The sequence below is a fragment of the Embiotoca jacksoni genome, unplaced genomic scaffold (genome assembly GCF_022577435.1).
Source record: "Embiotoca jacksoni isolate LCO1_2020_lvr unplaced genomic scaffold, fEmbJac1.0.p SCAF_1, whole genome shotgun sequence".
Classification (NCBI taxonomy): Eukaryota; Metazoa; Chordata; class Actinopteri; family Embiotocidae; genus Embiotoca; species Embiotoca jacksoni.
In genome coordinates this window covers 21,790,429-21,818,186 of record NW_027185229.1, presented here as the reverse complement: position 1 = coordinate 21,818,186, position 27,758 = coordinate 21,790,429, and the positions used below count along the sequence as shown (strand labels likewise).

General features: G+C 41.1%; 1 protein-coding gene across 1 annotated transcript in view; it reads left to right on the top strand.

The window, feature by feature from the left end:
- Positions 1 to 27,520, top strand: part of snta1 (syntrophin, alpha 1) — a 35,158-nt gene extending 7,638 nt beyond the window's left edge. Inside the window, exons 3-8 of the mRNA XM_069147610.1 lie at positions 19,793 to 19,988; positions 20,274 to 20,463; positions 21,887 to 22,017; positions 22,474 to 22,670; positions 24,209 to 24,396; positions 26,118 to 27,520. Of these exons, the coding sequence (XP_069003711.1) occupies positions 19,793 to 19,988; positions 20,274 to 20,463; positions 21,887 to 22,017; positions 22,474 to 22,670; positions 24,209 to 24,396; positions 26,118 to 26,210 (995 nt within the window). The 3' untranslated portion in view covers positions 26,211 to 27,520. The remainder of the gene's footprint in view (positions 1 to 19,792; positions 19,989 to 20,273; positions 20,464 to 21,886; positions 22,018 to 22,473; positions 22,671 to 24,208; positions 24,397 to 26,117) is intronic.
- Positions 27,521 to 27,758: the final 238 nt, after the last annotated feature.

The following is a 27,758-nucleotide window of genomic DNA, read 5'->3' as shown; positions in this document are numbered from 1 at the left end:
TCTTCTTTAAAGTGACAGCACAGTAGGAAGTAACTACAAAATGCACTTGCAAAGTCTGTCACAGAAATATGTTGCATGATTAAGGAGAACAATAATCTTCAAAGCAGGAGAAAACAAAATTCTTATATATTATTAAAAAGATAAAACACTTCCACCTCACCTGTCTGCACAACACAGCCCCAAATAGATACATAAAAGGAGACGATGGGAACGTAAGACACCTTGATATGTTTTGATTCAGTCTTTAGCCCCAGTTGATTTTTCCTCAAGGGTGATATATGACAGAGATGATCCATTAAATCTGAACTTTGATCAGACTTCCATAGAAACATTGGAATAATGAGTCGAACTGAAACAGCAAGAGGAAACCAAAGACTCCATATTTACGAATAATGTTGTGGCTCACACTTTTGAGCATCTCGACATGCTAATGAGCAGTTTTCCTGAGCATCAAATGCTTTTGACACCGATAGGAAGGTAAGTTCAAGTCAGGATGTAGAACTATATATATATATATATATATATATATATATATATATGATAGGGTGAGACTTGGTGTGCATTGCAGGGGTTGCAGTTTGCTCAGCAGGTGGGTTTTTTTTTTCCTTCACTGAAGCTCTCACTGATTGATTTGAGCTGCCAGAGCAAAGGTTTGGTATCGCAGTCCTTTTCCATCTCATTCTTAGTTGAGTCGTTTACTGGGTGTGTACACGTCTGGATGCGAGAATGTCAGTCTGCCGGCAAGGTGTTGAAACGGCAAGGTGAATGCGAGATGAAATTTAGCATCTCCCACCAAGCTGACTTCAAGTCAACTGAGCTGAATTGTCAATTCACAGTGTGTAAATCCAAAGCTTGAGCAATGTTTTCGAAAGGAATATGTTTTCATCAGATGCCATAAAAACGTGTTGTTCGTTTTTCTTCTTTTTTTTTCTTCTATTGATTGGTAATTTCTCTTCGTGTCAAAGTCTTGCGTTTCGAGAGAAAGCTTACCCACAGAGTCGTAACGGGACTACCTGTTATTTTCAGTGACTCACATGGGCACTTCAGACCTATTCTGAATGAAAACCAACAACTGGAATGTTTTAAAAAGTCTCTTCAAGAACCGCGAGAAACAACCCCTAACAGTTATGCGTTTTCAAGCCTCAAAAATCGAACTTTAAACGGGTTCATTACGCTGTGTGAAGGAGAAAAGTTGCCAGATTTCTACGTTACAGCATTTTTGCGGGTTAACATGCACAGTGGGCTAGCTTCAGTAACCTCAGTCAGCAGAGCAGACACAGCTCGGGCTACATCCAGGGGAAATCATTGCAAATCCCCCTGTCTTACTTGTCCACAGTCAGGCAGAAAAGTGTTGATATCAGACGGCTCAACCAGCGCTGCTCTGTGATCCGTCATGTCAGGAATCATTTCATGGGTTTCCCTTCCCCCTGAGGGCCTGATAGAAGAGTGAAGAGACGAAAGAGGCTTGGAGGCTCACTGACGGGTTGAGTGTGTGTGTGTGTGTGTGTGTGTGTGTGTGTGTGTGTGTGTGTGTGTGTGTGTGTGTGTTCGCTTTTTTTTTTTTTTTTTTTTGATGTCCTGCAATGCTTTTGCCCGTGTTTGTGTGTATGTCTGTCTGACCTGGAGATGACAGGACTGCAGGATGCATATCTGTAAGCGAGCAGCTTTGGACTATTTTTATGGAACAGAGGAAATAAGAAAAATATAACTTTTTGGTCAACACTTCAGGGCTTTCCAGATGCAGTTGTTTAGATTAAAAAAAAAATGTTTCTTGTGCATCATAGAAATACTTGTAAATACAGATGACATGAAGTTCAAGTACAATGTTTATTTTGGTTTTGGCATTTTATCAAGATACTCGGAAACACAGCCAGAAACAAACTCTTTCTTGGCTCTACTACAGTGTTAAAGGTCAGGGTAACAGTCTTTCTTACATGTGCACAGCAACAAACAGCCGCCACTGCTGTGCTCATGGCAGTTTTCAGCACTCGGGGAAATTCATAACACAGACGGCCTTGACTGAGATCAAGGAGAAACTGCCTCCATCACATTAGAATAACTGCAATATATGGGCACTAAGACTTGAATCTGTCAGATAAGTACTTTCACAACATTTAAAGGAGTTTTATTAGAAGCCTGATTGGCATTCTGCGCCTGTGGCAGGATTTTTCCTTTCTGACTCTTTTGGAAGTCAATTGAAGAAATAGTTTTGCATTGCTCACTTAGATAATGCAATTTGATTGTTGCAGCTGCAAATGCAAGGTATAAATGACAAGATTTGCCCTGTATCACTAGCAGTATAATCAAGGCGACGGATGTTTTCAAGAATAAATCTGTATTTCTTGCAGGGAGAGTGTACTTCAAAATTTAGATTAAATTAATAAAACCACAAAATTGCTTAGCAGATTAGTTTTCATAAGGGTTAAGGGTCTCCACCCGCACATATGCGGCACAGCTGGAAACGGTTAAACCATTGTTTACCATCGACTTTTAATAAATCATGTGATTTCAATGGGTTGCTTGGCAGCCAGGGCAGCACTGGGCATCTCCCAGGTGCGAGAGTGAATGTGCGTCGAAACTCTCGCCATAAATTTGAATTCCTTCAGAATTAATCTGTTTGGAAGAAAAACAACAAGAGCCTTACTTCACTTCATTGTCACACCTTACATCAAAATGGTGATGGAATAATCAATGTGTGTGTACGAGGGAGAGGACATGAGAGGACATGGGAGGGTCAGATAAATATAACGGACCAGATGAAACCATAAAAGCACAGCTGACTTCATTTCCTCCCAGCGACATTTACGGCCTGCTCGTGTGTGTGTTTACGTATGGGTATGTTCTGCCTCCGTGTGTGTGTGTGTGTGTGTTTCTGCTGCATCTTAAAGTGTGTAGGAGAGCGTCCCTGTGTTTGCATGTGTGGAGAGGAAAGAATACCACACCTCAACATTTCCCCATTCACACACCTTATATGGGGTTGTTATTATAGCAAATTTTTCAATTGAAGTTGCAATTTTTGAAGTGCTAGTCGTGAGAACAATGAAACAATTAGACATGTCTTCATGGAACAAAAGGGAAAGTTTACTGAATGAGCGGCAGTATGTACCAGTGGTCTCTTCACTGTCCCACTGTGTTTCCACCCTATTTTATTTGGGATTCTGCTGCCAATGAAAACAAATCTATCATTTACAGTTTGCCACCCAAGGCACCACAGTATGCACACACACACACACACACACACACACACACACACACACACACACACACACACACACACACACACACACACACACACACACACGTACACACACGTACACACACACACACAGCTATAAAAACTGTGTGTGTGACAAAAGGGTGGGGGGTAGGGATAGTTCAGTGCTAGGGCTGTTCCCTGGGCAACCAAGGTCTGACAGAAAAGCACACACACAAAGAAAGTATACCAACCACATACTTGAACGCACGAAAAAGTAAACATGCGCACGAGGTTTTGAGCACAGAGGAAGGATAAATAGTCTGCAGGGGACAGGTCAGGACACAGAGGTGTATGTGAATGTGGAGGCCGGTGTGTGTGTGTGTGTGTGTGTGTGTGTGTGTGTGTGTGTGTGTGTGTGTGTGTGTGTGTGTGTGTGTGTGTGTGCGAGTGCAGTACATCATGTTTTGTAGTGCAGGAGAAGAATGTACTGCTTTATTGGTCACAGTGATGGAAAAAAAAAAAAAAAGGGGCTCTTACTAACTGAACAGACATGAGCTGCAGCAATAAATGTTAAATCTCTGACCACAGGGAGAAAGTATTCCAAAAGTCATTTAGCACTTTTCCTACTAGAGTGCCTCTTCCATCAACCTACAGCCTACAACCTGCAGGACAAAGCCAATGACACAGCGTCGCAATTGGGGCCACCACCAAAAAAAGTAAACGGATGATCAGTATGTTGATGATGATTACCGTAGTACCACTACTGCATTAGTATAACAGTGTGGGGCACTGGTGGCATGCCTTACCTTCTAGTCTGGTGGCTGAGGGCCGTGGCGTGCTTGAAACAAACTAGTTTGAAACAAGCTAACTTAAAAAAAAGGGTGAAATGCCTTCTGTCGGATGCAATAACCATTTAAATTAGGATAATAGTCCACAGTCTCGGTCTGTCCTCAAAGGCATTGAAGCTCTCCTCAAAAGCATTGATGCAATTGTACTTGTTTGTACGTATACAAAGTGATGGAAGTAGTTGTGAAGAAGAAAAAAAAAAAAAAAGATTGCCTTTTGTCGAGCGTTCCCGAGTACAGTAAACAAACGTACAAGAATAAAAGAGCGCTGGTCAATAGTCTTTAATCATAAAGGACTGAAAGTCTCGCTGGAGTAAGAACAATGCCTAAACGTTTTTTTTTTTTTAAAGTCTGCAATAACCAACATGGCGTTGCACTCTGCTTAGTGTCCGTGTTGTTTATAGCTTGGCGAGTTTCAGGTCCCAACGTACGGTAAATGATGGTGAACGTCGATTGGTTAAAGGCTGCTGTGTAATAGTTTAAAGGTCTCCGCCCCATTATGACGCAACGCCCGGAAACAATTTCCAATATTTGGGTTTGGGTCTGGCGATACCAGAATACAACTGTACCCACTTGGCACCTTAGAAGACTAAAAGGTGCCAATGAAACGGAATCCAAGGGGACATAATTGTCTGTGTAAATATGTGTGTGCGCGCAAGAGAGAGTGAGGGACGGAATGAGAGCGAGCAAGCTAACTATGCCAGGACTTTTTCCAGACACTGCTGGTTCTGTCCGTCGTGTCCTTTTCATTAAGGCAGTTTTGCTCAGGCTCAGTGTGCACACACACACACACCACACACACACACACACACATGGACTGAGCAGGCTTTGTTATGGAAGCTCTATAGTTGCAGTCTTTCCCTTGTCTGAACTCCTTCTAGCAGGGACGGTATGTGTTTTGGACATGTGCTGTTCGCTGTTTCAAGTCGCCTGAGTTCTGTCACTCTGACTGGGCTGTTGGCCAGCGTGTAACCATGAGCTATTGATTCACTTTGTACAAAGTCCATTGTGTTCGGGAAAAGTATGTTACTTTTGAAGCCAAAACATGATTAAAAAGAATATTAACGCCATGCTCTCAGGCAGTTCAGTAAAGAATATTGCAGCATCGCCAAAGCTGTTGATGTCAGATGTGTTACTTGAAGCGTCGAATTTCTCAATAATATCCCAAATGCATTTTTAGGTTCATTTACAATTAGCCTTGAAATAAGATAATTTATGTGCTCACAAATTGAATCGCACTAACCTAATTACACTGAGAAAAGCCTGGTTACAGCAGAAATCAGGTAATGTATTTATATGCACTGTAGTCCACTGGTTACTCAATAACCTGAGTGCACATGCATTTAAATGCACTGAAATATGATGTTTGTTTGAAAGGGAAGCTCCTTAATGCATTTCTTTGGTTGGAGTTCACCTTTAATAACTGCACTAATAACTAACGATGAAGGACGTTGGGGAGAGCAGCGTGTTCATAAGAAAGAGGCGGTCTCTCTTTTTTTATTCTATCAATCAACATTTTGAAAATAGGTGCATTTATGGGTGAACAGTACTACATGACATGCCAACAACAACAATAATAACATGACACGCTGGCTTCTCAGGGTAAGTGTTGGGATTACGGTTAGTTATCTCAGGAGGTGTGTTGTGTAGTGAAGTGGGTGTCTCCCTTTTTGTCACATTTTCCACTCCTCACTAAAAAAAACCCCCCAAAAAACATTCCTCTTGTGTGTCATTAAATAGCTCAGGACATGCTGCATGAATATAGACGCAGAGTAAATAGAAAGGTAATCCAGCAAAGACAGGTCTCTAGGAGATATTGCTTAAAGATGAATGTGTGCATTGATTTATTCTTCTAGTTTATGGTTTATAATCTTTGATGTGTTGTGCTTATCCCGAGAATGTAGACATAAACATATGTAGCAGGCCTTTTTATGGCAATAAAGTAGCACGCCGTATGATCTGTTTCTATGTTCTTGTTGATTGCTCAGTCAATTACTGGTTCTGTACACTAGCCTGTTTCCATTTGGCTATTTCAATCCAGACGTCTGGCCTGGCCGTGAGCGGGTCAAAGGTGGCCAGCTTTAGGCCGAGTGTTTCCACCTCGTCTCAGCATGCGTCCTGGGAGACCACTTGAGGTCGGATCTCACTTTCCCCGCTATTTCAATCAGGACATATGCGACAGGGCCACAAGTGGCCAGCAAAAGTACGGGTGGAAACGCACCCAAGAAGCATTGAGGTCGGATCTGTTCAGGCCACATTCGGAGGCGGCCTGGCACGCATGTGTCCACATTCGTTTAGCAGTGGGAATGCAATGCGACCCGAGGACGCATTGAGGCTACTCGGCTGACGTCCTCTGAATATCAGTACAAATAAATGCAGCTGTAGGTTGCTGTGTTGGTATCTGACCCGGTGCTCCGGTGAGTTACCGTCACGTTACAGCAGGTTCAGCAGGTTCGTTAGTTTTGGACTTTCCCCCCCCTCCATTCAGTCTTTCACCTGATCTGATCTCTGCCTGCTCTTCTTTTATTTTTAATTAATCTCCCGTGTGATTCTGCTGAGTGCAGCTGAACTATAGCCGACTGACAGCGGGAGAAACTTACTGCAAACTGACGTTATGAAGCCGCTGATTAATGAATTAAAACACATGATGCTTGTTTCACCAACTCTGGGTTTATCTTTTTTTTTCTTTTAGTTAATATCGTCTTATTTCCGACACACATCATCCACAGCTGTGGATCAATAATTCATAAATAATCAATGAATCTTAACGAGCCGAAGGTTTCAGGCTGTGAATTAGTTTTACAAACTCCAGGGTTCAGACATTTACAAACATGAATTAGGTCATAGCCCTGTAGTTTTAACACAGGGCGCATAGAATAGCCTGCCTGTAGCTTAAACTCCTCTTCTCATGTATCGGTTTGTCTCCTGTAACACATCAGACCTACAGCAGCGGACACGTGCTGGAACAAGGAATTAATCTGACCCGAATCATTGCGGTTCTGATGTTGAGGTCCCTGTTCTTGTAGTAATTTACTTTATATTTTTTACAACGTAGCCTACGTGTTCATTTGCATAAACAGCGGGGGAAGTTAGATCCGACCTCAAGTGGCCACACAGGACGCATGTTGATGCAAGGTGGAAACACTCGGCCTGAAGCTGGCCGCCTGATCCGCTCTCGGCCAGGCCAGATGTCTGGATTGAAATAGCCAAATGGAAACGGCATTTCCCTTAATTTGTTAATTTTTAACCACGGTGACTAGTATCACGTGCCGGGGGCCAAGTAATAACTATCGCAGAAGGCCTTTGTTGAGTCATGTGTTGCAACCAAAGACTACATATGAAAGTGGACACAGCTTCCTGATCTGAAAAATGAAATGAAAAGTGCCTTGAACTGTAATGCCACCAAGGACCACTAGGGTTTGTTATTATTATGGTGTTGTTAGTGTTGTTTCTAGCGGTCCATCTGAGTCACATGCACCGCTCACTCCTCCATCGATCATCCAAATATGGCCACTTCTGGCTCAAATCCGCTTCAAACTAGCAAAATGGCGGCGGCCAAAAATCCGGACTTCATTTGTGAGAGTTCACAAACTGATGTGTGACGTCACTGTTGGGTGGCTGCTTGGTTGCAACATACTGTTCAGACTGCACCTTTTAGCAGGCTATATTTTACACACGAATTTCATGATATGTCTTATGTGAAGTCCCGGTGGACACTGGTTGCACCATTGCCTGTATTTAAGAAATGTGACTCCACTGACTTCATTCTTAAAGACCTGAGGACATTATTACTTACTTACTGCACTGTCAGAATGTGAACATCCACTATGCACAAGGCGGGATGTGTTTCAGAAGGGCCTGAGGTGAGATTAGTTTGAAGCGGTTCATGTGTGCTCGTGATAAGTGCTCACTGAAGAATGCTTTGTCAGCATTCTCAACAAGAGCTAACCCCAAACCTAATCTCTCTGTGTGTCTCTCTGACAAACATGCAGCCAACCTAAGTGTCTGTCAAATTCTTCAACTAACTGTACTTATGGGAACAGCACTTCCATTACATTAAATATTGGCTTTGCATTAATACATGGATACGATTGGATGTTAAATGAACCATTACATTCATTGACCGATTGTTCTTTATCGCGCTAACTGAACATTTTGAATGTTTCTTGCTGCTGTTTGAGTTTGTTTGTAATTGAAGAAGCAGAGAGGGATCCACCCAGTGTGAAGTAGAAACCTTGATCTGTAGTGCTCCCAATTCAGTCGTTTGTATTTGGATTAAAGTCCTTTTTCTTATCTGCACATTTGGAATTCAATAAAAGCCACGACTGATGCTGCTTTGCAAACAACAGGGCCACTGCTGGTCAAACAGACAGTATTTGCATACTTACTGCACACAAGTTACAGGATGACTTTCAACTGCAGTATGGTGTCAAGTACAAAAAAAAAGGCTTAAACACCTGAAGTTACACATGAACAGTCATAAGTACTGTAAAAAACAAAAACAAAAACAAAAAAATCGAATTTAAAATATATATATATATATTTTTTTAGCCTAATCTAGAAGTAAATGCAAGAATGAATATATTTTCACTCAAGATTTGAACACTAGTGGTGAAGCTGACAACCTGACCTGGGCAAAGGAGCTGTTCCAAAGTTTTGAAGCTGCCGCTGAGAAAGCCAGGTCAGCCCGAAGAGCCAGTCTGGATCATAACTACCAAAAGCTGCTGGTCCAGTGACCTGAGCAAGCGAAAAGGGGTATACGGTTGCAACAGGTCAGACAGACAAGCCAGGGGCCGCTCCACTGAAGCACCTCTAAACAAGCAATACAATTTTAAAATGAATCCGATTCTGGACAGCCAGCTGATGTAAGGATGCCAGCATTGGCGAAATATGGTCATGTCTACATGTACCAGTCAGGATTTGTGTTGCAGCTTTCTGATCCAGTTAGATATTGGTGCGTGACCCGTTCCAACATGCAAAGAACTGCAATAGCACAACCTCAAAGTAAGACAAGCTTCCCTGTTACTCACTTTAGCTTAGGTTTTTTTAGGTAGTCACTGAAGACCGTGATCATAACTTTAAGCTAATAATTCCTGAGCTATTAATAAAAGGATGATGTAAGCAGTGTAGTCCTTCAGGAGGCTCAAGAGTGCAGACAAGCAGTTTGAGTTACATTTTGCTTTGAGGGTGAAAAATCATATTTCTTATCTACAAATCAAGCTCTTCAAGGACATGTGTGAATATAGCCTCTCAAAAGAAGATACATACCATGTAGCCTTTTTAAGCAAGGCCAGCAGAGATATATACTCTCGCCCTATCTTCCTGCGCCGATTCAAGTACGGTTAAGTGAGTGATTTATGGAATATAATGACTTTGGGGACTACGTTTTAAAGCTCCTCTCTGGGACACAGCATTCATCTGGCTAAAACTGTCTGCACTATTCATTCTTTGTCTGAACTCCTTTCTGTGCAAGTTCAGGTTCTGTTACTGAAGCCGTATTTGCCGTTAATAGACTGCTCATATATGCAGGCACGTGCACTTGCACATCAATTGGCACTTATACATATTACTTCTACCTTCCCACGGTGATCTAGAAGGTGGTCTTTTTTTTTTTTTTGGATCAGCTAGAGAGGTAGACAGGGAGGCAAGTGAGATTTTTTTAATTCACAGTTTCAAAATTCTAATTCTCCGGCGGTTGTGTTTTAGCTGAGCTGCATCAGTCCAGTGTGAGATGTGATAGTTGGTGTTTCTGTGTATTATAATCTATTCATCTGGTGGGCGGCGGCAGCTACAGCAGCAGCAGCAGCATGGCCCTGTTGTTTTGGAGGTTTCCTCCCAGTGGCCCTTTTGTTTCTTCACGTTACTGAGAATTCGCTCTAAAAAGTGTTAAATTAGAAAACGCAAGCGCTTCAATTACAATGTCCTTTACAGTCTGCAATTTTGAGCTGTTTGAAACAAAAGTTTTGTGACCGTCACCGACACCTAATGAAACGTGTCTTTTATAAAAACGTATGCAACACAGTATCTATCACACAATGTTGCAAATGTGTTGCAGATGAAACTACTTCTCAAAACTAGACGACCAATTTAAAGTCCAAGATTAGACATACCCTTTGAAAAAAAAAAAAAAAAAAAGTGTTTCTCTTTTTCTTTATTTTGACCTGTCTGTCAAATTTAATTGCAAGTTGAAAATTGCATCTGCGTGTAGAACTATTCCAGTGTGTGCCATGTAAAAATCAAATATGGACAGTCTATCGATGAGCCTTTGCACAATTAATACACGCACGGTAAACCTGACTATGTGGTAAGATTCTCAACTAATGTTTGTTTTTTCTGTGGGCTCAAAATGATTTCCTTTTGTATATTGCAGTGAAGATATAAATGCATTAACCCACCCAGTGTTGACACTGAGGCTGCGTGCATGATTGGAGGAACCTTTTAACAGTGATGTCATCACTGCCTTCCCTTTACACACAGTTGTGCGAACAACATGCGCACACTTTATCACCTAATTAGACTTTCTGGCTTTTGCTCCTGTCACAGAATAATTATTGCTATAAGAGTTATTCTCTCCCCTGTAGCCTGAGTGTATTCCTCATCCACAGCCCTCCAGCTTCTTATTACATATTTTATATTTGTGCTCAATGCTCATTTTGCTTCTCTCTCAAGTGACTTATATACTGTACTGAAAAGGTGTTCTTTTAGCTTAAGATGCACCATTATCTGGAAACAGAATACGTTTTTGTAGAGCAGTTGCTGGAGTTAATTGGGAACAAATTCAATTATTTTGTGGTGGTTCAGATGACTGTTGTGTATTCAAGGGGTCTCTTACTAATGCAGGCTAATCCAATTTGGAAATATACCTTCTTTTTGCTATTATTTGTTTATTATTATTATTATTATTAGCTGATATTAACCTATAACCTAATAAGCGGTATTGGCAAAAAAACTTTGTCTAATGTGAAAACCTGTTTTTGCAGCACATAATGCAGAAAAAGGTGCTTGAGCTAATTTAGAAATGTTTAAAATTATACCATTTATAATGTTCAATTTCCAGTAAAGTTTACCGTTTCAGTGCACTGATGCCATTTTGGACTATAAAGTTTATCAAACTGTGAAATGTCCTTCCTCCATTATGTGAGTCACACGTGTTTGATATGTGATATTCGAAAGTATTTATTTGTACAGTTTCCGGTGGGCAGTAACTGACAGAGAAAATGACCTGCTACTTCCTCTCTGTTTACATTTCACCACTGCACTTTTTATGTCAACACGTATACAGGGACTAAAACTACCGTTTTAGGTTGTCAACTTCTTCATGTTGTAAGCTGCAGAGCATGCTTGGTGGATCTAAAAATAATGCTGACTTTGTGAAATAATATATTCCAATGGGGAGAGCGTCATTAGAATATATGGTCCCATATTCCCTTTTTACACTGACCTAGTTGTTGATGCCCCCTCCTCTTACCTACAATGGTCTTCTTTGCCGGTTAAAAACCCTTTCATTTAGAGTTCCTACGTACACACCAAATCTGGGCCAAGTCGTACTTTAAGATACTTTTATCGTGTGTTTGTTTTAGTGCCTTTTAAGCGTGGGTCTTCCCACGACACAAGAAGGTGTGTGCTGTTGTTGACAATGTTTCTGGCTTGTTCTAAGAAATAAATCCCACCCATCTGCTGCCCCAATTCTCGAAACACTCACAAATGTGGCCCTCACTCAGGAAAGTCAAATATTTCTACTTTCTTGCTGTAGACTTTGGCTTTGTAGACTTTATATTGCAAGTTATTTGAAGAAATCCACAGTAAAAGCATGTTTTAAATATAATAGTAAAATGCCAGGGTCGTTTTGCTTTCCTCTTGCTTCTGAATGTCAGCAAAGCTGAATTACTGGCTTCATTTTTATTCAAATAGTAGCACTTAAAATGGCACTTACTTATAGCACTTTGTAGTTTGGCTTTCTTGAAGAAAATTGTACTTTCTTGATTCTTGATTCTTGTCATTCTGGGTTTTGTACCCTCATGGTTGAATGCACTTATTGTAAGTCACTTTGGATAAAAGCGTCAGCTAAATGAAATGTAATGTAATGTAAAAATAGAGTAACTTACTTACTTTTTACAGTGCTGCCACTGTGCATTACTCTGTTAAAAAAAAAAAAAAAACTTTGGATAAAACACAGCCAAGGAGGAGTTTTGATGGGTGTATTTCAATCACAATATCACTGGATGTAATCGGAGAGCAATCTGTCCAAATCAATCATCTTCTGCTGTAGTCTGGGTTGAACTGTAGCCGTTTCTGTCCCGAGTTTCAGTGTTTATCCCTGCTGCGAAACCTCTAACCATGTGGACACAAAGCTTGGTTCCTTTTTCCTTCAGAGCTGCTGGACCGTAAAGACATTGTGCTTACACTCAGCAAGAGAATGGATTAACCCGCAAAATAACACAGCTTTATTTAATCACAAATCTCCCTCTGACCCTTTCTCCCACTGTGGCATCAAGTTTGCTTAACAAGCCCCCTCGGAACCCCTCTGCCCCGATCCGGGGGCCCCTGATAACTTGGTGGCCCCAGTCTTAGTGTCACTCTTTCCCCTCATTACAGGCTTAGATTCCACTGAACCATCTCACAGTCTTGTGCAGCATGTGCATGTTGGGTTAGGAAGGAGGGAGAGACGGGCATTTATGCCACTGTTATTCAGAATGCACATATATGGTGATGCATAAACGCGCAAACAAAAACAAATCATTTACTTTTTCAGCATTCCTTAAAACTGCTGATGTAGCAGCCAAAATAACCATTCGCTGTTGTTAAATTTGACTCCGCATTCATCTTAATAGTACGGTGTCTATGTTATTCACCATTCTTGGCTACACTGTGCTATTCTGCAGTAACCTGTATAAACCTTACTTTATAAACTTGTAGGAGATGCTCATGTAACTTCATTTGTCTCATTACAAGTGTAAATAATACTGTAAACAAGGTTCATAAGTTGCACGGCATGTCGCCGCTTTGACACGCAGAGAAAATACACGCAAACCTATGAATGGGACATTTAGTTTCTTTGTATCTCAGGCAGCAAATGGAAAGAAAAAGTTGGAAAATAAAAGTGGAAATGTCTGCAGTCAAACTTTCCTTTCACTCTGTTCTTGTCCTCTGCCAGATCCTGTTCGAGTTTCCTTCATTTTCACTTTGTTGAATGAGGATAATTAACTCTCCTGACACACTATGCAAAGTAATCAAATCTGTGCTTTGGCAGTATGTGGAGTAGTTTAAAAGTCTGATTCAGTGTGCCCCCCCCCCCTCCCCCCACACTCCCTCCATCTCCCTCTCTTAGCTTCTCTCATACCACACCTAGCACGCCACAAGGTTGGCATTTATCCATGATTTTAATGAGATGGGCTATAGGAATGATGAACTTATTTAAATCATAGAGAAGAGGAGAAGTTCTTTGGCTAACTGATGCTGCCAGTAAGAGACGCGCATTAATCAGTGAAACACTGAGGGCACATGCAGCTGGTATTTATTAGCTGTACACGGGCTTACAAATCACAAGAGGCATCGATACATGCAAAATGGACACCGACACCAGTTGGTCAAACTGGTCAAAGTCAAAAAACAGGATTTTTATCAATAGTTTTTTGTAATATTGCCAAAAAAATATAGTTATTGCGGAAATACCCTTAAATATTGCGATATTGTTTTTGGGCCATATCGCTAACTAACCCCTAACGTGAAAGATTGTGTTTGTAATGATGAACTCGCAGAGTGATCAGCCAACTCCACAGTGACTTTACTGTTTTAATTCCCTTTCGTCACCTATTACTTTCATTACTCTGATTGTCCGTGGTGTATCAGTCAGACTCAACTCAGCATCCATTCCTGCCTGCATACTTAAGTTTGTTGACTAAATCTATCATCCTTCAGGTATTTACTTTCATCCTAATTTGAACAGTCCACATATTAACTGTTGCAAAATGTGAAGGTCATGTTTTTCTGCACCTGATGTATGATTTGAAGACTTATAAAGTGGACTTCAGGGATGGCTTTTTTTTTTTTCTTTCTTTTTTTTCCTTTTACCCCAATTGACCCCAGTGTACTGAGGGAACCAGCAAGTGTTCCTCCAGGTTTGTTTTTTTTAACGCATATTTATGATGATGTTTTGTCCCAAGACATCTTTCCTCGGAGGTGTAACTTTCGGGACATTCATTCTTCGCCTGACATGGTTTACAGAGCCAACAGCATGCTTCTGAGGTCACTGACTGGACAGTGGCATTCCAGCTGCTCCCACGGTAACCAATGGCGGGGAGGAGGAGGGAAGGGCTGGCGCTGAGCTGGAGGAGTGCATTCTTTGGTCTCCGACAAGCCGGTGTGACCTTCGAGAAACATGCTAGAGACATCAAACTGCTGGGTGTCCTGATTGAATACCCGATGGGTTGGGGATGACGGGCGTATGTGATGGAGTGTTTTGATAGTCAACAGAAATTTAAGCATGGCAATTTGGACTGTCCAGGGAACTAAAAACAAACAAACAAAAAAAACTTTTCCACCCGCAGTTAAGTGAATTGTGTCAAAACTGAATTGGCTGAAAATGTCTGGTCAGGATTTGTGAGGTTCAATGTATAAGTAAAGACTTTAGCAGAAAAAGCTTAGTGGCAGATCCTGCACAAGAAGCAAAGAAACTCCTCTCACACAGTTACAGCACACACAGACACATACACTACAAAAGTAGTTTCACTGGCTGCCAGATAAGCTAAAGTAATAACAGTGCCATCTCAGCTAATTTTAGCTCTGTATTGAATGTGCCGCCACTGGTATTCATGGCAACATCTCTGGCTGAGCTTAGCTTTATATTCGGGTCTGTCTGTTTTTCCTGTCTCACTCTTTCATATTCTCTATTTCCTCCCGTCTCTCTCTCTTCCATGTTGTTCATCCCATTTCCCCTCCCCCTCGATTCTCCATCCCTCTCTCCTCTCCTTTTTTTTTTTAATACACCACTCTGTTTGAAAGCTATCTCGTCCGATTTCCTATGTGGGGCTACAGCTAATGCCCGACATCTCTAATCTGGGAAACGCCAATGTGATCATTTCCACATCCTTTTTTGGTGGGGAGTAATGCTTCTTTACAAAAGTAAACACCTCCTTATGCTGGCTATGATCGCCGTTTCTTTCTCAGCCTTTTCTGCTCTGCAGTTTGTGCAGCATGAAACAGAGACATAAACTCGGTCTTACATAATAAAGAGTAATGACCACTGAGAATAGAAATCTGTTTATGTGCCAGATATTAGCACCTCCAGCCATGCCTGTGCTCTCTCCTGACTTTCTCCCACAAGGTTGTTGAGAAACTTTTACAATTCAAAATGAAGCACCAGTTGCATGACTGAGACATCCTTATCCATCACTGAAGTGCCAATCTTTATCCATTTGTCTACCCTGCACTGCCCACCACAGACTTTATTTAGCTTCATTTTGAATCTTAATCTCGGTATAGTTGTAGGGTTCAAAAGACCTTCCGTGATGGGAAAAGAATGAAGCTAATCACATTTCCAGTCCCAGACTTGTGGCCTATAGACTGCCGTATTGAGATCGACTACATCAATTCTGAACGGCCTTAGTTAAGCAATAAGAAGGCAGTTGGCTACCTCATGGTACAAACATCAGTGGGTTGGCACAGGAACAAATGGGCAGAAGTTAATTTCCATGAAACATTACGTATGCAAGTTGACATTCTACTTCAAAGCTGGTACATATCGGTTCCTCACCGCTCGATAACGTGTTCCCGGCACGTCTGGTTTTGTTGATGGAGGCAACTTGTTTTGACGCATTGAGCTGATTTTTGAAACGTGTGCATGAGGCGAGTCAGATTCTCTTCTAAGGAGGGAGAAGAGCATTTTTGTAGACATTTTAATCGCATTTAGCGTCACATGAGGTGGATGTGAGGGAGGAGTTCAGAGATGTACAAAACATAACGGTGAGCTGGATAAAACAGAAAATAGTGGTAACTTTGATACTCTACCCGAGTTTGGTACCACTTCAAAACTTTTTCTTAGTTACTTTCTGGAAAAATTCTTCAAAATGCTAATCTCTTTATCCGACCAAAACGACCAAAAATGGGCCCTTAATTAAGCATAACTTTAAGTCTTAATACATTTTGAAATGGTTGAGTTTTAGAAAAATGTGCGTACAATTGTTCTGAACCGGGAAATTAGCACTAGCGACGAAAACCTTTCTTCGTACACTGCTTTAAACGGATATATATTTTTTGCTGTAAATTCTGGCATTTTAACTGCACAGTTTAGTTTATCTTTGTGCCACACCTGTTAGTTGGATGGATTATCTTTGCGAAGGTAGTGCTAACTAACATAGAATTCAACAAATTTGTGAACAAAGTCTTAAAGAAATAAATCTTTTGTTCGACGACATCTTTGATCTTTTACTGCAACTCATTAAAAATGAGAGCAAAAACAAAAATATTGCCATTGTATTTTTGTTGAGTGTAGTTTCCTGGATTTAGGTCATGTCCTTTTCAGCAGCAATTTGAAGCTCCTGCAGACATGCACTGTAATCCCTAGCCACTCATGGCATCATGTTTGAAAAATAACCCAAGCTGTTTTTTTTTTTTCTCTCCATGTAAATGTTGCACCGGCAGTTTTTCTTACATAGGTCCACGTAACAATTCTACATTTTAACCACAGCTCACGTAGATAATTGCAGGACATTTTCCATTAAGTTTCTTGAGGTGCTTACATTTTAGATTTCTGCATGTGATGTTAGAGCCAATAATTGGAGACGAGAACATTCTGTTTTCCGACTACAGAAAAGGATTTTAAAGGTAGAACAAGCAAGTTCTCCAACTGAAAAGATACTTTTGTGAGCCAAATATGATGCACTACATTCATTAGAATGGCTTGGTCCAACGCTGACATTTGATAACTGTTGGCCCTCCATGGCAAGGACGAGATAACAAGTGAACAATCTCTCGCCTTGCTCATCATACATATAGCAACTTCCCGCGACTGCTGTTCTAACGTGCTACATGCCAGTCTTTGTGGGCTTTGCATTTGGAGCGGTCATGCCCTTTGCAGGAATGAACACAACATTTTTTCCCAAACGAGACCTGTGCGTGGAAACTAAAAGCTAAATTGAAAATATAAACAACAGCAGGTTCAATGTTTGAAAGCGGCACCAGAGTGAGTGAGTAGGAGTTGCTCATTGCGCCTCTTCAAGACATTTCAGAGGGATCTTTGTGTAGCTTTTGATCCTCTGACTCCGACTCTTGAATCACTGAGACACTATGCCCCCTCCTGATGGACTAATAAAAGTCTGAATTACTAGTGCATTGTTGGTCGTGAAATAAAACCGAAGGAGCCATCGTACTGATTCACTGCTTGATGTTTTAACAAAATAACCGTCCGTCCGGCTGGCTGGCAGCGGCTCTATTTTGGGAATGGTGGAAGCCCCCCTCTCTGACTCCTGTTGTCCTGTGCTGTGACTCCTCTGCTTGCCCTCTGGCTACATGCCTCTTGTACTGTGCAAGGAGAGCACTTCACAGTTCCCCAGTGAAACCAGAGCTTTGCCTTCAACCTCCTGCCTTGCCATGTCCTCCTGGCTATTTTTACTCCAGCAGTGGCTACTTCTGCTAAAACCCATACCACAGCCTACTGGACTGGAGCTGAGGCCATGTGTTTCCACGTGTGTGTGTGTGTGTGTGTGTGTGTGTGTATGGACATGGGCGTGTGAGTGGTAAAACTGTATTTAAAAAGATGTTGCACAAAATAGGTTACAATCACAATTTGATAGCACTTGATTATATCCGAAAAAAAGGTGTAATTATGGGGCAACCCCATTGCTTTGGGGTTGGGATGGTTGACCACAAACCGCAACTTCCCAAGTTTGGGACGGGGAGTTTCCCCATCTCTCTCCCCTCATTTCCATTTCTCTATAATAGTGCTATTTAATAAAGCACCCAAATAATGATGGCGTATTTACAAATAATTACGTGTTGCAATATTATAGTTGTTGGGGAACAAAACAAAAGACTGTACTTTTGAAGTGCCAAATGTTATAATTAAGAGGCCCTTTGGTGATGAGGAGCAACAATTTTGTAATCATGAAGATCTTGTTGATAGGTTTTTCAAACTACACACTAATTATAAAATATGCTGTGTGGGAACAAACAAAAAATAACAAAAGTAATATATATATATATTTTTTTTTTTATTGAATAAAGAGAGACTACAATAATATTCCAATGGGAAGATTACAAATATTATGACGACAAAAAAAAAATGGCACAGCTAGTCTACTGAATCACGCAACCTATAGATTAAGTATTTTATTAGTTTTTCTGAATATCCAGTGAAGTTACAATACTCTAAGAACTCCCTGTCCTGTTATTATAAAATACAGATGACTCTCTTTTTTTTTTTTACTGCCAGTCACGCAGTGTACATAGCAGTCGCTGCTGATAGTATTTTTAACTGTGTTGACTCACATTGGCATGACAACACGAGTGCCACTATTGGCACACGGTCATTATTGGCAGGAAACAATCAAATTCAATCAATGAATTACTTTATATTTGTCGTAAGGACAACTGATTGTGCAGTCAGGAATCACAAAGCAGATAAACAGATCGCATAACTAACTACAAATACCGTGTCTTGATTGTATGTTTCTGCTGACCAGTCAAGTTGCAGTCTCCATGTGTGTCTGCCAGCACAGAATATCTGTCCAATCTAGAGCTGCCTCAAATAGCCCCAGATTGACTAAGTGTTAGTTGACGAGAAAAGTCTTGGTCAACCAAGTTTTCACAAGTCGTTCAGTCTCAAGAAGAAGAAAAAACAACAACCTAAAACGGCACCTCATCAGAGACGCCATAGATAAACAATTCACAAAGTTTGTTACTGGCTGAGTCTTTACCTGTAGGAACGTGGCCCTGTGGGTAAAATTTCACGACTGCAGTATTCAAATGTTCGCACCTTGTTTGCTGAAAAGTACCAATAAAGGCCCAGTTCATACGATGTCACAACTGCGTTTCTGCCTCTCCTCATCGCTGCAGAGTTGCTCCGGATAATAAAGGTTACAGTTACCAAACACGCATGCGCACAGCAGAGGGTCCAGGTGTCCTCATGCCCTGGTTGTAAATAGTGGACCGACAACCCGAAAACATAATGTGTCTGGCTACAGCTGCTGATTGCACAAAGTCTTAAAAAAAAAAAAAAAGTAGAAAAAAAAATACAAGACGCTTCATTTGGATTATAAATGCAAAACACAAGATGTTTAGAACTTGGTTGGCGAATTCCACAACACCTCCAGCTGCGCTCGGTCGTCTTTGCCAGTGTTGGTGCACAGCTGGAGGAACTTACTTCCCCTCGACGCGTCCAGCTGGTGCTTAAGATATGCCCACCCACGCCAGAGGCAACTATGCACATCAGATATACAACATTAAGATGATAGAATATCTAAGACCGCTGATCACATTTGCCACGTTAGGACTTTTTTTTTTTTTTTTTTTTTTTTACTCCATTAAAAAGCACAAGAGGCTCTGTATACGGGCTGAGGAGAATTGTTTACATGTGAACGTCTGCTCCGTCTTGAAACTTCTTAAATACAACAATTTTCAACTCCTCTCCAAAACCTTGAGGTTCCAGTTTTCACTCATTTCTTTTCCCTCTCTCCTCCGTCCTCTCGTACTTCTTCTGCCTTTTTCTCTTATCCAATTCTCTCTCTCTCTCTCTCAAACTCTCGCTCTGCTTCAGTGAAGTACATCAAGGAGATGTCTGCCTTCTTTAAGAGCTCTGGGTCCCCTGGAGCAGCCCTCCCGTGGGATTCTCCCCCCTCCACCCCTCAGAGGGGCACTGAGCTGTCCCCTGCTGAGGTGAAGGAGCCCCGAAGCATCCCGCTGAAGATGTGCCAGGTGTCCCGAAAACAGTGCCCCCCAGACACGGAAAACAGGTACCGCAAGTTCCATGCGTTCCGCTTCACGTAATATTTGATTCAGTTCATTCATTTTTAAGGAACAAAAAAAAAAAAAAAAAAAAATAACAAAATGGCTCAAAAGGATTATTGTAAAAGAGACTTCTGATATTTCTTGCTCACATATTCTCTTTGTTAAGATCTGAAACTTCCCTTTCACCCTCGAGCTTTGCTCTCTGCCATTTTTCTTTTCTTCCCCTTAACTGCCCCTTTATGTCTCTCTTCTTGCTTCTCTCTCTCTCTTCCTCTCATCTCATTCTCCAGGTATTTTGAGGTGATTTCATCCAACAAAAAGAACTCTGTGTTCCTGCGAGCTAAAGACCCAGCCGTGGCCCAGTCCTGGTACAACGCCATCCAAGCTGGCACTGCCAACCTTTTACCCCGAGTGAAGGAGCAGATGAAGAGCATGCAGCCTGGCATGGAGGTCAAACATCTGGGCTGGATTACGGAGCAGGTATGGAAAGATACAGAGGTACACGGTAAACTGTATTTCTGTCGTTTTGATGACGCGCTCGCCTTTTGTTAAGGCTTTTGTGCCTGTACAAGGTCAAACAATACGTTTGTATTCCGTTTTTAAAACGCTTACAGCAACGTAGACATGCAAAAAGCACGTGCCTAATTCCAGATTCTTTTCATTATTTGGCAATTCCTCCAATAGTTGTCAAAATCTTAAATCATTAACGTGAAACCTGTAGTGGCACGAGTTAAGGGATCATCTTCATCAGCGGGATGAATGTCTAAGTTCGATTGCAAAAAAAAAAAAGTGCAACCCGTTGAATCGTCGTTGAGTTATTTGAGTCGGGAACAAAGTTGCGGACGGACACTGAAAGCTCTAACAGGACTAAGCATCTTTAAAAAGTCTACAACTCTAGATCTTACACAACGTACAAAGCTAATAAAACAACTCCCCTCTCCAAATGACCCTGCGTTGAGGTTTGCCTACATGCTCATACATGTTTAATCCTTCAGTTTGTTGGAGCTCATTTTTAACATCTGTCTCAGGCAAAACTGTCTTTCAGCATTGTAAAGTGTGGTGACAGCCCATTTTTTAACCTGCCAGCAAAACAACAAACTCCTTTTATCCATTATGTACACACGCAACTACTTATACATATGACCCATCAGGGTCAAATTGGCCCACTGTCATTGTATAATCAAATACATACCGCAACATGCAATGTCGTCCACATTCTACACCTGAAGTCAGAACTCCATTTTTAGGTGTCGAAAATTTCACAAAGGAAAAGTGAAGGAAGTATTTTAGAAAGCTCAGACAGTCCAGGAAATTGCGATCGCAATTATTCACACCAATTCAAGCAATCTCGGCAATATTTGCCAGACCTGGCAATTTTGCAAAGTTTTGCAGTTTTTCCTGCAAAAAAAAAAGTTCTCAACAGAAGCTCTGCTGAAATTGTTCCACCATAGTAATACTTTCGAAGTAGCTTTTTCAAACAAAACTTGCTTTATAAAGAAAAAAAATATATTAAAAAAATGTATTATCACTAAAATATGTCTAATGTGCATTGTGCCTATTATCATAGGAAGTGATTACATATGACTCTTAATCAGGTAGTTGAAAAAGAAATCACAATTTCTTCGTCCTTGACTTGGATTTTTTTTCTAATTTCCACAATTTGACTGGAAAAAAACTCATCTAAAACCTAAAACACCTAAACCTTAAAACAAATTCCGTTGCAATTTTTGAGAAAATCAGGTGCAAAATCAAGCATTTTTATTGCAACAATAGAATTTAAAAAAAAACAAAAAAAACCTCCTGGAGGGACTTACTCAAAAATGGAAATGCTGAAGCAGATCTGACCTAAAGTGGGAGGCTTAAATGATTTCTTCAATTTTGATCCAAATGTCCCTGTGTGCAGGTGTCTCAGGGTCCGGAGAGACCTATACTGGCTGTGTTGACTGACAGGGACCTGCTCCTGTATCCCTCCCTGCCTGAAAGCAAAGAGAGCTTCAGCAACCCCACCAAGAGTCACCCGCTCATCACCACCAGGTTCACAACGCCTCCATACACGCACGCACGCACGCACACTTTTTGTCTTCTTTTTCATATAAACGCATTCACCTATCGTAACGTGTTTCACAAGATCTGTCTCCACCCTGTCCAGTCCAGTTGAGTAAACGGGCCGCTCCCTGGCTTGTTTTGGCCCAGTATAAGAGCACTCGCTCACTCTTTCCATCGCTGAACTGTTGGACATTTTGCCATATAACATCACATTCATTTGGAAAACTTTAGTGGAACCAGAACCTATGAGTCATGTGTTTTTCCGCCCTTCTTTTTCTCTAGTGTACTCCACATCTCGCCCTCCACCCTTGCAACGGTTTCTCTGTAACGCCATTCGCTCTTCTGTCGGCCCTCTTTTCTCTAAAATCGTAATTATCTTGTTTCTCAGTCATGATTTTCTCATACGTTTTCCTTTCACCCCTCTCCCCCCCTCCTCCCTCCTAGACTAGTCCACTCTGGCCCGGGAAAAAGTTCTCCTCTCCTGGACTCCGAGCTGTCGTTTGGCCTACGTACGGGCACCAAGCAAGGCGTGGAAACTCGTGTGTTCAGGGTGGATTCTGCCAAGGAGCTTTCCACCTGGACTCATCTGCTGGTGGAGGGTTGTCACAATGCTGCCGAGCTCATCAAGGAGGTCACCACGGGTACAGAGATGCAGAGATTCTTTGACCTCAAGTTCCCTTTTCGTGCTGGCTGCGCAGTTCCTCTACCCACAAGTGGAACATTCTAATTTCCTTTTGAACTGTCGCAGGTCTCCCGAGAGATCGGTCCGAAAAGTTTGGTTTTCTCCGAGTGTTGCTGGTATGTGCTTGAGCGAGCAGAGAATAGCACAACCGGGGTTCCAGAATCGACCCCTGCTGGAGTCATCCTTTGTAAAAAAAAATTAAAAAAAATAAAAAGTTTCTTCTAAAGGCAATTATGCAATCAGAAGAGATCTGCATTGGTTAAAGACATCTTATCCATCATAAGATGCTTGCTTATGATACATATGTCCACTACGTGTTATATGCCCAATGATGGGCATCTTACTTTTATTCTATATTGAATTACTTAATATAATCCTAATATAGGCAAAAATATGTGTTAAAAAAAAAAAAAAGAAACATTAGCTGTACCAAAAGTCAATTTTGACCATTCAAATGTTTAAAAGTCCAAAAAAATGTTTCCCTTGCATCACCAAAATGTGCTGAAAGGGCAAAATCAATCATCTAAATATGAATAAAAGGGTATTTTAGTGGTTGAAACTAAACTTTTGAACGTGATTGGTGGATCTTCTACACTGATGCAAGTTAGGTAAATGACATTTGTTACATTTCTGATGTTGTCAAAGTTGTTTGCCAGAGTAATACAGTACCACATGTCTGTACTTTCAATCTACTGAGAATCAAAAGTGCCGATTGTGACGAACACTCCAATCATGCCTATGAATACACTTCGAATATATTTCACCCAAACAATTCCTGCTCGGGCACAAGACGGTTTCATTCAACAGATGCAGACATTCCAGTCTCTCTGAGCAGGATTAGAAAGATTTATTGTTCTTTACAAAATGATTTAGGGACTGTACTAATTTGCAGAATGTCCTCAATCTACGCAGATTTCTTCTGGTTGCATTTTTATAAAAGATCTGTAATTGGGTTTTAGAAAATGGAAGCTCTTTTTTTGTAGTTTATTTTAATGAAAAGCTTGAGAGCAGATATATTTCTCGTCTCAAAAGTAGCTGAATATGTTGTCTGAGCTCCTGTCTGCACTGAGTCAACTCCAAGCCTCACCTTTTACCTCAATCTATGATGCAGATTCTGCAGGGAGTAATCCACCTTTTATGTGACAGGCACACCGGTTCACATGGTGCAGCGTAGCGGCGTCATTATATTGTCCCCTGCTGGCAGGACGCGGTGGTGCAAAAAACCTTCGGACAACAGCAGAAAACTTGTCTTTTTGTTTTAAATTCTTCCATTTGAATACGATTCATTTAAATCATTTCCATGAATCTTTTCAGTGCATTAAGGCATCCAAATTCGTAGGACACAGCCAGGAACTATGGGCTCTGCATCAATACTCGACCGAATCAATAAAATAGGAAAACAAATGAGCCGATATGACCGCAGCCGTTAAATCGCCACGTGACGTTCACTCGTTTCGGCCTCTATTTAACTGCCACTTCTTTCTGTTTCTGCTTCAGCCTGCAGCTGGAACGGGAAAGAGTGCACCCTGGGAGTGCACATTGACGAGGGCTTCACGCTATTCACAGAGGAAATGGGCGTCAGGAAAAGTATTCTTCTCCAGCAGCCCTTCGAGCGCCTCAGGATGTCCTCGGACGACGGAGTCCGCATGATGTTCCTCGACTTCGGAGGCCCCGAGGCCGAGATTGTAAGTAACTCTCAGTTTTCTAATCGGGCTTTGACATAATAGTGGGAGTTCGGTAACGTTTTAGTAAACTAACAGAGCAGTTAACTCTTTACTTCTGTAAATATGAGCTGTTGTACTGAATTAGTCAAACGTGAGAGTAAGACTGGCGTCACGAAGTGTTGTGCCAACTAACGGAGTGGTTTAATGTTTTATCTGTGACGGGAGGCGATGCAGTTAATGGGGAAATGTGTGTGCTTCGAGACACGCTCACGACGTTAAAGTGATAATAGTATTTCTGCGTATTTACAATAATATACCACAATTATTTTTGACAAAAATTACAATGACACGAGGTCCCTTTACTGAGGGGTGTCCCGAGTCCATCTCCGAAGATCTGTGCCGTTTCCGATCAAGACATTTGTTAAACTCATTGGTATCGGCTGTCCTGAGCTATATTTGGCCCTGATGCTTTGTTTTACGTCAACCGTTTTGAAAGGGTCCCGTTCACAGAGAGCACAAACTGTGACAGGAAGCAGAAGTGTCCTCTGGCGTACGGTGTATATGTGTGGCTATCATGTGTGCGGCTTGAAAATACTTGAAAATTAAAAAAAACAAAAAACAACCAAAGGAGCACAACCACCTTGTAACGTCTGCAGAACAGAGCTGCGTTCAATGCTGCTACTTTTGATAGAAGTACCTTTTAAAAATATATACGCTCAACGAAATACAGCGAGTTTCACTCGGGGAACCGTCATAAAGTATGATTGTGATTTTGATTTGTTGTGAATGAATGCTGTAACACCAAAGTTGATGTGAAATTGTGATTATAATAGTCATTTTGAGTGTTCCTGCTATATTGCCAATTATTAAGAGCTCTCTATATAGACATCTTTTAGTTTGTTTACTTTAATTATTTAGTTGAAAACACGATACCCATCAATACAATACATTTTTAGTTAATTATGTTCTACAAATAAATTAAACGTTAATAAAAAAAAACAACATTAGGGACAGCTTGGGCGAAAGCGTTTTTTTGTTTTTTTTTTAATTTTATACATTACAGACCTATTTAGATGCGAATTTATTCATTGGCTTGATTTAAATCATTTCAATAAACGTGCACCTGTGCAGCTGCATTATCTAGGGAAAATACAAGCATCTGCTGAAGACTCGGTATGATATTAATTAACATGGATTGGGGGCTAAAAAAGTTGATCAGAATATCCCCACTTGCTCCTTTTCTATTTTCTGCTCCTCTCAAACGCGTCTTGGATCAGCATTTTGAATTTGCCTACATTTTCACCAAAGAGCCGTCTCCATGACAGATGAGCAAACTCCATCCCCCCCCCAGTGAAGACCAAAAGATGCGGTTAAATCTGGAGGAAAATCTAAAGGTCGAGCACAAACCTTCCCACTCAAATTGCAAGCATTGATACTAAATGCCGGTGTTTCAAATTTATTTGAGCAGTATTGAAAGAGGGACTGTACTGAAAATGTTTTTACTGCCAGAAGATTCTTGTTCGCACGTGATAATACCAGGCGACACATTTAAAGCCCAAATCCTCTGGCCCTTCCCTAACTGTATAGCAACATCCGTTGTGGTCCAGTCACTCCTTAAATGGTTCCGGTTCTCTTGAGTGCCAAACAGTTTGTTTTATATATTTTATCAATACGGCAGAGATTTTAGTGATTTCAATTCTTGCTTCACCCCCCCCACCCCCCTTATCTTTCTCTTATTTCAGCAACTGGACCTGCATTGTTGCCCTAAGACCATGGTCTTCATCATCCACTCTTTCCTGTCTGCTAAGGTCAAGCGACTTGGCCTGCTGGCATGATAACGGCCAACCATCCAGAACATCGCGATAGGAATATTCAATAAAAACCTGCAGCCCGGAAGACTCTCGAGACTCCAGACGACGGGGCCCAGGAAACGACGCTGACTAGAACTTTCTTTTCAGCCCTCTTAGGCCTCTAAAACGATCACCTCTGGTCAGGCACCTCCCGCTCTTTCTAGTGGAATGATGGACACTTGTCGAACTTGTACTTGTAAGGTAAAAAAAAAAAAAAAAAAAAAAAAAAATGATGCGAGTCAGTTGCCACTTAAGGGGTCAAATCTGTCCCAGTGGGTGATGACGCTTTATGATGGCAAACTGTACGAATACGACGGCCTGAATCTTAACGTTTCGAAGCTTGAAGTCCCAAACATGTCTTTTTTTTTTTTTTGTCCCATTGTTTAGTTTTATTTCATGAGTCACGACGAGCCTTTGTAATGAGCATCCTTTCATCTTTCAATCTTTGCTTTATGCGCCGTGAGCAAGTCACAACAAAAGTAATTTAACAAATGTCCTGATTGATGTTGGACAAACATTTTTTTTTTTTTGTAAAGGCAGCTTCAATGGAGTGACAGGATGACATGTTTGATCACTACATGATCAATAGTCTTTACTGAACAATGTGCAGAGTACAACTATAATGATATGCTGTTTATGTGGACTGTTAAGTTGCCTTCAGCCGGCATTTTTTTTTTTTTTTTATGGAAGAAAGCAACATGCATTTTTGACAGGATTATTAAATATATTTTGAATTGCATTTTTTTTCCTTCTCCGTCTCATTTCAGTTTTACCCGTACTCATAATCTCCGCCCTAACAAAAAGAATAACGGTTTATTACAAGAGACTAATTTTATCCGTTCATAGATGACCGAACGGTTCAAGAGTGCCAGTCCAGCTAAGCTCCTCCTCCTGCGTGGATAAGCTCTGATGTAAAATACCCGAGTTCAGCTCTAAAATAAACCTAAGCGGTACAAAGCGTTTGTCTGAACTTCATACTTCAGTCAGCGGAGACGACGGACGGAGCTTTATCGCATTTGTCCGACATATAAACGTCGGTTTAAATACCACACGAAAGACGTTGAGTTGTTTACATCCAAGTTGTTTAATCGTGTATTTCTTGACCGTTTGTTTTTGACTGAACATCTGCTGTTTGGGGCCTTCCTTTTCTGTCCTCTGTCCAACACTAAACAGACTTGTATTAATATATATTTCAAAACTAAAAAAAAGTTGTTTGTTGTATATTCTTATTTAAACAAAGGTGTGCCTTGCAGGGTTGTTTGTATATAAAAATGTAATAAACTTTGTTAACTTTTCTTTAATTTGCCAGCATTTATTTCTGCGACGTGGCCGCATAGGACCGAAAATCGTAATGAATTCCAGTCCGTTTTACAAAATGTAAATGAACGTGAATGCTCCTCCGTGTCAACTAAGTGCATAACTAACCAACTGCCATCACTTTATCCAGAGCAGCCATGTTAGTTTTATGTTGTTGTTGTTGTTGTTGTTGTTTTTTAGCCTTATCCACGGCACCCGTCTAAATAACCGTTAAAA